Source organism: Ixodes scapularis, unplaced genomic scaffold (assembly GCF_016920785.2).
Source record: "Ixodes scapularis isolate PalLabHiFi unplaced genomic scaffold, ASM1692078v2 PGA_scaffold13__105_contigs__length_92229423, whole genome shotgun sequence".
NCBI lineage: Eukaryota > Metazoa > Arthropoda > Arachnida > Ixodida > Ixodidae > Ixodes > Ixodes scapularis.
In genome coordinates, this window is record NW_024609839.1 from 5,849,752 (window position 1) to 5,864,336 (window position 14,585).

Sequence of the window (14,585 nt, forward strand, 5' to 3'; positions counted from 1 at the left end):
AAAACGGAGTAATCTGCTCCGGTGTCGACGAGCGCTGTCGCGTCGTGGCCGTCGATGATAACGTTGAGGTTATTCGATACTCTTGCAGAAACGTCGTTTTGGGGCGTTGCGGCGTTAGAGTGGGAGTGCTCCGACGATCTTGGAGGATCTTGGCATCGTTCGTCTTCGGCAACACCTGCTCCCGGCATTGCCGCGCCTAGTTTTCCCGACGGGAAGCGATAGGTGACAGGCTGTCTCGGCGAGATCGGGGGAAGGGCGATGGCGAGCGTCGGGGAGTTGTTGTTGTTGAAAAACTTTATTGAGTTGAAAGATTTAGGAAAGGGAAGGGGAGAAAGGGGAAGAAAAAGGAGAGAGTGGTTGTGTGCCCCTATTCCGGGGCTCCAAGTGCGGAGTGAACTCGGAGTGCTCGGGCCACGAGCACCCTCTGCTCGCTAGCCGTCGCGTACTTGAGTCCCGCTTCCCACTCCTCGAGTTTGGGCTCCTCGACTGGAGCCAGTCCTGGGAGGTTCTTGCATGCCCAGACAACGTGATAAACGTCCACCCAGGGCTCACCACAGAAGGGACAGTCCGCCGTGGCGTACCGCTCTGGGTACCACAGATGTAGCTGGATCGGTGTGACGAACGTGTCCGTCTGAAGTCGTCTCCACGTGAACTCTTCTTCTTTGCTGAGACCTTTGGCCGGCCCAGGATATTCTGCCCTATGTGTTCGTAGAGCCTTTAAGGCCTCACTGTGAGTGAGCGCATTGTCCAGATCCCTCTGGGGCAGAACCGAGTCCCGGTATAACGCACCTCGGGCCGCAGCATTCGCCGCCTCGTTTCCGACTTGCCCCATATGGCCGGGGGTCCAGATCAGATGTACTCCCTCTACTGCGGTTTTGCGGAGGAGCCTTAGAGCTGGTTGACCCACGACCCCTCGCGCAAAGTTTTGACAAGCTCTTTGTGAATCCGAAATTATCGTCGCACGAGGATTGCAAACCACCGCCAATGCTATGGCCGCCTCCTCCACTTGTTCAACCGTCTGCGCTCGTACGGAGGCGACGCGTCTGATCTGCCCTTGCGCACTGGCCACCGCTATTGCAGCCACCCCTAGCACCGGACCGGCCCCATCCACGTACAGGGTTCCCTCTCTGCTGTCCCAGGAACGCGCTAGGGCTACCGCTCGCGCTTGTCTCCGTTCCGCATTCCTATCCGGGTGCATGTTGCGGGGGATTCTACTGATCGTGAATCTCTGCCGGGTCTCAGCCGGCAGCTCTTCCCCCGCGTCTCCGGGCCCGTGAGAACCGCCGGGTACTGCCATTCCCAGTTTGTCCAGAAGCCACGCTCCATTCACTGTGGAAGAGAGTCGCTTCAGCTGTGACACTAGTTGAGCTTCATGAAGTTCTTCTATGGTGTTATGCATCCCAAGTTTAAGCAGTTTCTCGGTCGCCGTACGCTCCGGTAGCCCCAGCGCGTTTTTGTACGCTCTCCTTATCAGTACTTTAGCTTTTGCATCTCCGCCTTGTTCAAGTTCAGGTACGGAGTGCCGTACGTCCGTCTGGCAATAATGAAGGCCTGGACCAACTGTATTGCCTCTTTCTCCTTTATACCGTGTCTACGGTTCCTAATTCGCCTCATCATACCGCACACCTGCGTGGTCATGGCGTCCAGTCTGTCGATAGTCGACTTGTTCCCCCTCCCCTGTTGTAGAAGCTGGCCCAGAATCCGAACCTCCGCTGGTTTTGGGACCCGGACCCCATCTATCACCACGTCAATGTGATCGACTAGCTTATCGCGAGGGTTTCGAAAGACAAGAAGCTCAGATTTCTCCGGGGCGCACTTAAGCCCGCATCTCATAACGTACTCTCCGACGATATCCGCCGCCGCCTGAAGCTTCTCTTCTATTTCCGCGTCACTGCCCTCCCTGCACCACAGGGTGATGTCATCCGCGTAGATGGCATGCTCCACGTTCGGAACCGCCCTCAGCGCTTCTGGTAGACCCCGCAGCGCAAGGTTGAACAGCAACGGGGAAAGTACTGCCCCTTGCGGCGTACCCCTGGAACCCAGTCTGTATGTCCCAGATTGCATACTTCCCAACGTCAACGTGGCTGTCCTGTCCGTCAAGAAACTGCGGACATATTCGAAGGTTCTTCTCCCGCAGTTAACTGTGCTGAGACCCCTAAATATGCTTTCGTGCGAAACATTATCAAACGCGCCTTTCAAGTCTAAAGCTAGAAGGCATCTCGTTTGGCCGCTCCTCGGATTCTCCAGTATATCCTTATATATCCACAAGAGTATGTCCAGCGTCGATGTGTGAGGCCTGAACCCGAACTGCGTGTTCGGAAGGAGTTGTTCCTTGTCTAGATACTTCATAACCCTGGAGTTTATGACTCGTTCGAACGCCTCGCCCAGGCAAGATGTAAGCGAAATCGGCCGCAGATTTTCTAGCTTGAGCTCCTTTTTGGGTTTTGGAATGAAGCGAATGTCAGCAACCTTCCAACTATCTGGAGTAAGCCCGCGCTCCCAGAAATGTTCGTTGAAATGGCGTACCAGCTTTTTCAGGTCCCCTTCCCCTAAGTTGTAGAGGAGTTTCGCTGTGAGGGAGTCCGGTCCGGGTGCTGCGCCCTTCCTCATAACCCCGAGCTCATACTCCAACTCCGCGACAGTAATTGGCCTGTCTAATTCAGGGTTTTCCTGCCCTTCATACTCCACGATTTCTCCTGTGGATTCCAGCCAGCCGATCCATGATCTGCTTGCGGTCCCCGGGTAACTTATGTATCAGTTCCGCTAAACGGCCGCCCGTCACCGCCTTTGCCCTACTCGGATCGATTAAGGCCCTAAGCATCCTCCATGTCTGAGCCGTGCCTAGGCTTCCCCGTATAGAGTCACACAGGCCATACCAGTTCTTCCTAGCCAAGTCCACCGCATAGTCCTCTGCTAGCTTTGTGAGTGCTTGAATCCTCTTCCTCAGCTTCTTGTTGTAGCGCTGTTTCTTCCATCTCCTGGCCAGCCCGCGTCGTGCTTCCCAAAGATGAAGCAGACGCGTGTCCATTGCTGGGGTCTTCTCTGAGAGTTCAACTTCAGCCACGAACGGCTTGACACTGGCGATCACCTCCGAAGACCAATCCTCGATGCTCTCGATGCTAGCTGCACCTTTCCCTCTCTGTTTTCGCCATCGGTCCCAATCCGTTATTCTTGCCTTTCCCGTCTTTCTTGTGTATCCGGACTCGTGAATAGTCGTTTCGAGGATACAATGATCGCTACCGAGTTGCTCCATGAGGTTAGTCCACTCAGCGTTCGCCACGTTCTTGACAAGCGTCAGGTCCGGACAGGTGTCTCTGCATGCATGAGCTCGTGCCCGTCCTGGTTGGCTGATCAACCTCGGTAAGCAATGTTAGGCGTTCCTGGTTGATGCTCTCCGCCCGCCTTCTGCCTTTCGGAGAAACGTACTTGTAACCCCATCCCGGGTGAGGGGCGTTGAAGTCTCCCGCAATAACCACAGGGTCCTTCCCCGCCTCCTTGACCACCTTCGCGATGAGCCGCCTGTAGTCCGTCTTATGGTTCTTTGGATTTCCATACACGTTCACCACATGTACACCCCGATCCCCTTTTTTCACTGGGATGATCACAATGTGACAGCACGACACCTCACAGCCATCCAAGGGCCCTAAACTCGTCAAACACAAAGTTTGGGCCCAAGTTGACGGAGCGCACCGATTGGCCTATCACGACGATGACTTGGCGTTTTTTACGCCGACGTCCAATCGGCGCGCTCCGCGAACTTTCGGCTCTAACTTTGTGTTCGACGAGTTTAGGGCTCCAAGTCTAGTCTCGTGGCTGCGTAGGTCTTGTGCACAAGCGTCGCGACGTATTGGTCGCCCTCAATTGTAGCATAGTCTTTGATCTTCACTGGTTTCTTGCCCGGCTCCTGCAGCAGTATCACCGCCGGGAGATTGGGTTCAAGCGACACCCTCAGGCTAAGGCTCGCCTGTTTCCGACCCACCCCCTGCAGTTCCACTGCCACACTTTCAAACCTGGCTTCGCTGACTTGCGCATGATTCTGCGTCCGAAATTTCTGCGTCCCGTAGAGGCTCGCCCGTTTTTCTCCGCTTCGAGACGAACTGCCTGAAGAAGCTCTCTTGGTTTTGCTCAAGAGTCTTTCCTAATTTCTCCAGCTCGGTGACCCTGCATGTCAGCTGCATCAGTTGGCTGGTGTAGAATTCTTGAAGTCCCTGGATCGCCCGCTGAACGGTCGTCTCCATGATCGCTTGTACTTGCTCTGCTGAGACTCCCCCGGTTCTTTCTCTTTTGTTCCAAAGTTCCTCTATGGTCTTTTTGCAGTGGGTCACGTCCCTCCGCAGGTCTTGTATCGCTCCGTTGCGGCTCGCCCCTCCACCTTTGGGCTGGGACGTGCTCCTCGACTCCTGATCCCCGACCCTTGGGAGTTCCGGCCACTTCTTGCGATTGCCTGGATCAGTGAAGATCCCTTCCATAGAGGTGCTTCGCTTGCTCTTTTTTCGCTTGCCCTTTTGCCGGCGCCGCTTGGATGTAGTCATATCTCGAGACGCGCTTCTCCCACAGCTGGCGGACCGGCTGCGCGAGCGGGTGCGCGAGTCTGACACGCTCCGTCCCGATTCTCTCGAAAGCCACCGCACGTGCTGCGCGCCGTCGCGACGTCTCCCCCGACTCCGTCTAGGCTCCCTGCTTTTAGTCTCCTTGTAGAACTTCTCCGGGCAGTGTCTGTCGTAGGTCTTGTGGGCCCCCCCCCCCCCCCCCCGCACAAGGCACACTTCGGCACACACTCATGGTCCTCACCGACCTCAGTGGCCCTGCACGCCGAGCACGCAAATCCCTCCGGCTTGCTGCATACGTCGGTCCGATGGCCCACTTCACCACAGTTCAGACAAGCCGCCCTAGTCTTCTTATAGATAAAGCAGGGAGTCTCAAGCCAATTGAAGCTCACCGTGAACGGTACCTTCTTCCCCGCAAATACCATTACCGCAGACTGTGACTTCCCTAGCCTCCTTGCTTCTAGAACTTCGTATCCCACAGCTCTGGTTTTCGGTCGAATCTGTTCGTTAGTCAGGTCAGGCCGGACACCGTGTATGACGCCGCGGCACGCATCATCGCTCGGGGAGACATGATACGCTTCGACGTCTAGCACGCCGACAGGAAAATTCAGTTTCTTGATACCTGCGACGGCTTCCGCTTCGCTTCATTCGTCCGTACAAACCATGATTGTATTCTGTGCTTCCAGCAGCCTTACGACCGTCTTCTCGTCCAATCCTCTCGGCAGGGAGCTCTGGACCGCTTCCCCGATCAGGCTCCTGTACCGCTTCAGGTCCACCGCGACCCGATGAGGTTTGATAATGACCTTGTGCTTGTAAACTCTGAGACTGGGCAACCTCAGAGTTTTCCTCGACTTGAAATTCTCCGCCGTTGTTCCCCCGGCTTCATCTCGAACCTGTTTCTCGAGGCCTTGTGTCTCCCTCTTGCTCTTTTTCTTCTGCATCAGTACTTGCACCCAGCCGTTGCCGGGTCCTCCGTCCTCCTGGTCCCCCAAGGTGGCATCCTTGATTCTATCATCCCGGAGTGGCCGCTGCGCCGGGTTGATAAATCCATGCGCCACCTCGTCTGGGTTATAGCCGATCACTCGACCGGTACCTGGAGTTTCTTGGGTCCTTGTATCCATCCTCCAGCCTTCAGCCCCCACCAGGACGGCGACCGCCACGCGATAGGCCTAGCTAGGCGGCCGCTCCGAGAAGCTCGGTGCGGCGCGCCCTGCGGCGCAAAGCCTAACGAGTGTTAACAGGCCCTCCGTGGGCCAGAATCGTGACAATGTCCTTGAAATGAGAAAGATTCGGCTCACCGGCATGAAAGTGGTATCGAGCGAAACCGGAACGTTAGCTCTGTCTTCTCCAACACTTTTCACCGCACAGAAAAGGAATTTTCCAAGAAAAAGGACGATTTTCTGCGGAGCCCATAGAACATGCGTCCGCTCTCAGCACGTGCGTGCACGCGCCTCCGGGAGTCGACTCAGGAGATGAAGAGGGGCGGAGGTAGTCCTCGATGTCCCGAGGTCGCTCTCCGAGGCGTGGTAGAGGGTCGTTGGTTGCAAACCCTCGTAGGCCGAGCTGGCGGTAGGGGCATCGTCGGTAGAAATGGTCGGCTTCCCCGCAGCGGTAGCACAAGGGGCGTCGATCAGCCGTCCTCCACACGTCGTTTTTCCTTGGTGCAATTTGTTCTGGACGAACGTGCTCTCGCTTTTCCTGGCGTCGGGAATACTGCGGCTCTGGAGGCACATGTCGGGGAGGCGCCATGTACGGACGCGGTGCTGGTGGTGCTCGGCGGACCATTGCGGCGTAGATTAACGTCGGTTCCTCTGGTGTCGCCGTGTTGATGGGAACTTCTGGGTGGACCGCCCGTTGTACTTCCTCGCGCACAGCCTCGGCGATGGAGAGTGTCGCTGGACGAATTGCGGCTGGCAGCACCTGGCGGAGTTCCTCCCGGACGACCTCCCGGATAATTTCGCGGATGTCCGTACCAGGAGCGTTTTTCCCACTAAGGAGCGCGGTTGCGGCGACGCTTGGATTTCACTGGTAGTGGGAAGCGCGCGCTTGGAGAGCGCTCTCGATGTTTGTCGCCTCGGTGACGAAGGCTTCGACAGTGCCCGGCGGGTTGCGCACGAGGCCTCCAAAGATGTCGTCTCTCACCCCGCGCATGACGACCCGCAGCTCCTTGTCATCTGTGGCTCGTGGGTCGGCACGGGCGCTCAGGCGGAGGACATCTTCTAGGAAGCTTGCGACGCTTTCTTTGGGGCCCTGAGTTGGAATCCGGAGGAGATCTTCTGCCCTCTCCTGTCGGTGTAGGGTGGCGAACGTCCGCTGCAACTCGGCCACACAGATGTCCCTCGACGTAAGCGAAGCCTCGTGATTCTCGAACCAATGCCTCGCAGTATCCTCCATCAAAAAGTAGAGGTTCTGGAGGCACTGCTCCGCAGTCCATCCGTTAAGGCGCGCCACACGCTCGTAGTTCTTGATCCAGTCTTGGACATTCTCGTGGATATCGCTGTGGAAAGGAGTCGGCGTGCGAGGAGCGACGGGCAGGTAGACGACGGCAGGAGCGGCGGGGGTCGGCGACTGGTTGGCCATCGTCTTCTTCGGCTTCGGAAGGGGCGCAAGCCCCCGCGGTTGTTGCCGCGTGGGAAGTCAACCTCCACCTGCTCGTGGTGCGCCCTGCCAGCTTTATTGCTGCAACGGAGGCTCTGGCGAAAACCCCCCCACCTGGGATGGGGAACCCTAGCACTGGGGTTCCGCATGTGGACGGGGGGGACAAAAAGGGCCTGGGAACCCTAGCTTACCCCATGGAAGCGGAGCCACTGAGGCGGGGTCCATACCAGGGGAAGCTATCATAAAGGTGGTGCCCCTCGTAACTTCCCACGTAGGGAGGTGCCCCCGCATGGTGGCGGGGGTGATCTCCAGGGGAGCCGAGGGATATAAAAGTGATCACTGATCGGCGGGGCTGGATGGTTCATGGTTGCCATTCAGTGACCGTCGGACCCGCTGTGAGACGCACTCATGTCTTAGTAGCGGAGCCGGACAGTGAGTCGAGCAAGTGGGTACTTTTAGTACCACTGGTTTTCCCGGGCCGTTCCACTGGCTGTACAATACAATAGTTGGTTTCATTTATAACCCCTTAATTCCAATTGGCTTTTTCCTGAAATTTTCACTTGATCACATGATCCTATTCATTTTTATTGGAATTGGGTTAAGCCTGCGGTGCGAAAGCGGGAGCGGGCAGGGGACAAGTTTTTCTTAAATTTTTTACGAGAGCCCCGACTCAAAAAAATCTGTCCAGCAGCAAACCGTATTCATGGATCCTGTTTCTTGGTGCGACGGCTGGTCCGAGTTTCAGGTTCCGCGTTGAGTGGTATTCTCACCGGGCTTGGAATCGGACTTGCACTGTGGGCCCTAGGACGGGAGCGCTGCACGGACATACGGTACCCCGCACCTCCACCAAAATGTCACGAATAACAAGGCGAAACAAAGAATAACTGGGGAAAACTGAAATGTTTAATGGGGCGAACTTGTGCCCAAAAAAAATAAAAAAGGAGGCAGAAGAAAGCAAAGCGTCGCGGGCGTCGAAGTGGGCGGCAGAGTCGAACGCTGTGGCGAAACTGACTCGACAAGGTCGCGGGCGGCCTCTTATCTAGAGTGAGTCACTATCTCGAAGACTCGGCGAAGAAGGTTCGAGCGTAGCGCGATGGGGGCGAGAATGAACACGCACTTTCTAGAACAACAAGAGCAGGGATAAACGATAGAAGTTATGTCCGGAGCAAGAATAAACGACAATCTTCAACACGTTCGTGACCCTGCGCGCGGCAATATTTGGTGGCTGGCGTTCAAATGTTCACTTGGGGCGCTCCCAGAAGATGCAGTTTTTCTTTCAGAAATAGCGTAATGGGAGGCGGCACTCACGCAGTCCTCCCCGTGCGCCTCAATAGCCAGAGATTCCAGGATTTCCCTTGCAAGCTGGTTTTGGTGTTTTCCGACCATGGTAATGTTTTCAAAATCAGGAGCATGTTGGCATACTCGACAATGCGTCGGAAGTGGGCCAGCTGACATTAGTGCGGCAACGGAAGCTGCATGCTCCCTGGTGCGGTCGTCAATACACCGCCCAGTTTGTCCAATGTAGCATTTCCCACACGACAACGGAATGCTGTAGACAACTTCTTTCTGGCACCGGGCGTACGGTGTTCGGTGCGCGATGCCAGAGATGAACCTCTGATTTTGATCATTCCTACAATTCACCTTACGGCACATGGCATATGCCTTGTTGGGGGCTGAGAATACGACCTGTATGCCTTGTCGGCCGGCGATCTTTTTTAAGTGATGCGTTATCCCGTGGATGTATGGCATCACCAAACGAGGTTTGGGGGGCTTCTTTTTCGTTGGCTGTGCATTGTTTTCCTGTTTTTGCTGCACTTTCTTGCAGAGGCTCTCGCATACCGGTATTAGGAGTATGATTGCGTAACCAGAGTCCTGAAGCCTACAGCTGTTTTTGAAAGCTGCGGCCGACTCTAGGGGGGCACGATTTTTGTAATGCCGAGACGAGAGCTTTGATTGCCAACCCTCGTTTTAAATTTTTTGAGTGTTCCGAGTTGCTTGGAAGGAATCCTTTACATTAGTGGGCTTCATACATCCAGCACACGAGGGTATTTCTGAACTCCAAGGGGAGATCCAGAAACCACATGGACTGGTTTACCGGAAGTTTCTGGGTGAAAGATAGTCCTGGACAGCTATGTTTAAAGGTGCGTATGACACCATCTAAACACCCGTAGCTCGGCTCGTCTGCATCGGAATTACAGAGCATGAGAAAGTAATCTACATACCGGAAAATGGCCTCGATGCGTTGATCTTTTAGATTCTCTTGGATATTCTTACCGCATGCTGCAAGGTACAAATCGCACAAGTATGGGGCTATTCGGGATCCTATGCAAACTCCACTTATCTGCACATAGTGTTGCTCCTGGAGTGATACCACAGTCGCTGTAACGTAGATTCCTAGAAGCTCCGAGAAGCTATCGAGGCTCATACCAGCTGCCTTTCCGAAGCATTAAAGGCCCTGCTCGTCGATGGTTGTTCGGAGGATCGTCAGGAGAACGGCATGGGGAATCGAATGACACATGTCCGTAATATCTAAGGAGAAACCCGATACAATTTCACATTCTTTTTCCTGAAAAAAGGAAATCCCTCGGTCCGAGTTTGGTATTCTGAAGGGGTCGTTTCCTTTAACTTGTGATATAATCTTCGCCAAAACCTGTGACCCATGGTCTTGTCAAGTGTGTCTCTCTGATACGATGGCGCGAAAAGGAAAATTGTTTTTGCGTGTTTTCGCCGAGAAAAAGACACAAAATTCACCTTGTTGCGATTCTATGATTTTGGTGATGAGGCTTCTGCATTGCTCCTTTTCGAGTAATTTTAGGATGGCTTTTTTTTTTTTTTTTTTTGCTGATAGAGTTTGTTTTAGATCTACTTGTTTAAAGTTCTTCATTATGGCTTGTTGGGCTTTTTCTCCATACGACCCCGCATCCAGGACTACAAATCCTCACTCTTTGTTGGAGAGGCACAGCCTTAGGTCTTTGCGACGTAGTTCCTGTACCGTTGAGGCAAATGTCATCTTTGGAATGTCCGGGTTGCGTGAGCTGGCCAGGCGTTCAAGTCCCTCATTGATGATTTCTGATGATGTTTCTTGAGGTGCTTTGGACGCGATTTGCCGTACCATTAGGACTTTCTCGATTGTGGGAGTCAGAACTTATGCCTTTGTTGGAGCACGCGTCGGGCTAAGCCGAAAGAGACACGTCCCCAACGATCTGGAGATGCGAGCTTTTGGGTGCCGTCGTAACTCTTCGTGCTAGATGTTGTTTCCATGTTCGGAGAAAACACATTTTCCAAAGGTACTTCGTGGTGTATATTGTCACTGTCATGTGGTTGAAAAAGCGTTGGGGCTGAAAGATCTCACCCTGAGAAAATCAGTGAGAATGCGAACTTGGCGCCATGCCTATGATTTCAGAATCTTCGAAACTCGTTGGGCATCGCCCTGTGATGGTTCAATGAAGCCGAAGAAATGCCGTACCTCGTGAAGAAGTATCTTCTTTCTGATGCTGCGGGCGAGCAGCCTTGCCCGGCAGATGTTGGTTGCAATGAGATGACAAAGACCTTACGAGTCAAGGAGGTGCAAATACGTTCTACGTTCAGCTGGAAACCTTCAGAATCAGGACCGCTATAAGACCGATACAAATAAGTGCCTTACACGTTGATTGTGTTAAATGGTTCGTCAGCGAGAATAAAGCAATAACTCTATGGCGTACTAGTTGCCGCCATTTCAAAAAAAAGGAAAACTGATGCACCTCCGATTTTGCCGCCCTCTCTAAAAGAAATTAATGCACCTCCAATTTCCCCTGAAGCAATGCATCCCCAGAGGTCGCGCGACCCCCAGAGGTCGCGTGAACCCCCCGGAGGTCGCGTGACCCCCTCCCCGAGGTCACGTGACCCCCCCCCCCCCCGAAGTCACTTGACACCCCCCCCCCCCCGAGGTCACATGACCCCCACCCCCCCGAGGTCAGGTTACCCCCCCCTGGAGCATATTCAAGAATGAAGGGAAGAGGAAGAGAAGGAGGAGGAGGGGTCTACCCTCCCCTCAGTACCCTTCCCTCTTCCTCTTCAAGAGCTGCGCTCCAATTCGGTGTTACAGGGAGTTGTAAACGGCTTTCACTTTTTAGAGCACAGCTCTTAGGGGCCCGTTCCCGGCTTGAGCGGCGTCGGCGTAACCAAGGTCATCCCAAGGTCACGCGGCCCCCAAGGTCATCCCAAGGTCACGTGACCCCAGGGGTCACGTGACCCCTCCCCAGAGTCACGTGACACCCAAAGTCACGTGACCCCCCCCAAAGTCACGTGACACTCCCCCCCCCCCGAGGTACGTGACCACCCCCCAGGGTCACGTGACCTCCCCGATGACGTCATCGTCACTGATGACGTCACCGGCATCCGCATTGTCATCGTCATCATCACTGATGACGTCATCAGTGACGTCACTGATGACGTCACCGGCATCGTCATCGTCATCATCACGAATGACGTCATCAGTGACGTCACTGATGACGTCACCGACATCCGCATAGTCATCATCGCTGATGACGTCATCGGAGTCCGTATCGTCATCGTCACTGATGACGTCATGACGTCACCGACATCCGCATAGTCATCATCGCTGATGACGTCATCGGAGTCCGTATCGTCATCGTCACTGATGACGTCATCAGTGACGTCACTGATGACATCATCGGCATCGTCACGTGACCCCCCCCAGGTCACTCACCCCCCCCCCAGTACCCTACCCTCCTCCTCCTCAAGAGCTGCGCTCTAATTCGGTGTTACAGGGAGTTGTAAACGGCCTTCACTTTTTTTCGGTGTTAATCGTAAAAAAGGAATGTGGTAAATATCACCAAATGCCTCGACAAAACAAGATGTTCGACGAACAAAATAAAATAAGTAAGCCCACACCATGGACAGAACCCGGGTCTGATACGTACGAGGCAGACATTTTACTACTAAGTTAGGCTACCGCTTCGGGAACTCGCATTGTATCCGCTGCCTATGTTGACGGCGGCAGCGCCTATCTCCACGAACCAGCCAATCGGCGTGAGCGCCGTTGCTAGAATTTGTATCGCCTGCGTTAAAAATATGCTCGTGCGGGTCGGGGGGCGGTGTCCTTGGTATTGCTTGGGCGCTACCGGCCAGTGTTTGCCCTGCCCGGCGGCCGCTTCAAGGGGAGGGGGGGGGGGGGGGGGGGGGGGGCAAAACACATGCAATGCCCACTCTGAGAAGTGGGGGGGCAAGCGCCCCCCTTCCCCCCCCCCCCCCCCCCCCCCCCGGTTAATACGCCCATGCCAGAGGTTACGCCGCGATGCCAAACGTTTCTTTGGTTACGGCTTGCCCAACCGCAAGATGAAGAACGCCCGAAAAGGTCTGCGTTTCGTCGTCCTCGGAGCCCGAGCACGACTCCAAAGCGCTGCTATCGTCCACATCGCACGTCAAAGTGGCGTCATAGGAAATCATCCCCAGTTCGGCTCTCTGCCGAAGAATTTAAACCTCTAACGGCGTCAGATCCTCGAGCGTAGAGAAGTCCGATATGATCGAAACTCGAATGACAAAGGGGTTCGGCCGGTGCGGCTACCTCGGGATCACTGCGCGACGGAACGTCGTCCAACGCCATTGGCCCGATATCGTTTTGATATGCGAGCGGTGACCAATGAGATTGGTTTTGTTTTCGGATGAATCCGAGGTTCCGCGACCTTCAATTACATTTTTAATAAGAAAATAATCACCGTATGACTATACTGTTTTTGGTTTTTAGGGACACTTATGGCGTCCAGATTCAGTTGTCATCATCAAAACACGAACTCAAAACCTACTTGAGCGCCACTTTAATATAATGCACAACTTTACAACTTCGACATCTACTTTTGCTAGTATTGCGAACATCGCGTTTCACCACACTCTAAGAAAAAAAGGAGGAGAAAGGTAGCAACAGCGACTGTTCCTCCTTGTTGCGGACAAGTTGCCCGGAGAAAGGAGGAACGGCAGTTCAGATGAAAGGAGGAGGGCGGGTTCCTCCTTGTTCGGTTGGCGCAGGGGTAAAAAATCGCGCAACTGACCAAGTGGTCAAAGGTTCGATCCCCAGAGGAGCGGGTTTTTCGTTGTTTTTTGTTTTTTTTTCGTGAAGTTTTCTTTTTTTTTTTTTTTTATTTATCAAAACACACATAAGCAAACCCAGACAGATGAAAGGAAAATTAAAGTCCTTATTATTCACCGAGACGTTTTCCTCCTTCTCCAGGCAGACCGGAGAAAGCTTTCGCCCTCCCGACTCATCTTTCGGTTTCGTTTTTCGAGCACATCGCGCACGTTGTTTAATAAATTAATGTTGAGTTGATTGAGCTTCAGCGGCAGCGAAGGCCGCCTGTAATTCCGTCTTCTAGTTCAAACGTGCAGAACGTTTCGGTTGCATTGACGTTTTTACCACTAATTTTATCAAACGAGCTAACGAAGCCGCTAGCAGTGAAGTTCCGGAGCAGTGCCAGCAGCGCTACATACACTGGGTAAGACGGCCGTCTCCGATTTGCGGGACACACGCGGAACTACAGCAGCGAAACCACGAGAAACTGTGTCTACGTTTACGACGTTATGGAAATCGCGGGAACTGCATCCAAGGCAGGCAGGTTTTCCTGCCGGCTGCTTGGGTGCCTTCCGTGCTGGGTTCGGTTCTGTTGTCCCGTGCCGAGTGCCAACCGGCGTTCAACGTGATTCTGTATTTCTGCGTGTCAGCAACATCAAATACGATATAGCTTCGCCAATACTGGAAACTCCTCCGAAAACACATAGAAGCGGCGGCGAACGTGACAGTGGCGCCTCTAGCGGACTCGGAGTCTACGGAAGCAGTCGACGCAATGGAAAAGTATAGGGTCCGCGACGTCCTCGAGCTTTACGAGCCCCGTTTCGTCACCCAAACAGCAGAAACAATTTATTACGGTCAGTCCGCTTGCAAAGCGGAATCCACTGATGGCAACTGCAACGACAATCGAATAACGACGCGCGCATAAACAAAGATAGAGCAGTTTATTTAGCGGTCTCAAACACCTCTCAGGGGATCACACGCGTTTGAGACGTGTCTGGGAAACGGAAAAAAAGGCGTTTAGCTACTCGAACTACGTCGTAATCATTAAAACATGCAAAAACGACATGTTAATATTGCCAGAGCAAGCGCACGAGCTGCTGGAGCAAAAAAACAAAACAAAAGTAAGGATAAAAATGAACGTGCAAACACTTACCGAACTTTGCAGAAAAAAATGGTGTCGCCATTCCCGACGAAAATAAGAAGAAACGGGAAAGAGAAGCGAACAACGGCGAATAAAAGAAAGAAGCTAGCAAAAAACTATTTCAACGACGACGATCGTTGCGGCGCTTAAAAAAAAAGAAGAAAGAAAAATGGAAAGCAGCAAATGAATAGCTGGTGGTCGCCACCGGTGTTGAGTTCACGACAAACAAAGCGGA

At 53.7% G+C, this 14,585-nt stretch overlaps 1 protein-coding gene across 1 annotated transcript; it reads right to left on the reverse strand.

Moving 5' to 3' along the window:
* Positions 1 to 287: 287 nt before the first annotated feature.
* LOC120841033 lies at positions 288 to 3,634 on the reverse strand. The gene is made up of 4 exons (XM_042289759.1): positions 3,629 to 3,634; positions 3,427 to 3,539; positions 2,877 to 3,314; positions 288 to 1,466 (listed from the first exon to the last, which is right to left on the reverse strand). Exons 1-4 carry the CDS (start codon positions 3,632 to 3,634, stop codon positions 368 to 370), a joined length of 1,656 nt encoding a protein of 551 aa, XP_042145693.1. The 3' UTR covers positions 288 to 367.
* Positions 3,635 to 14,585: the final 10,951 nt, after the last annotated feature.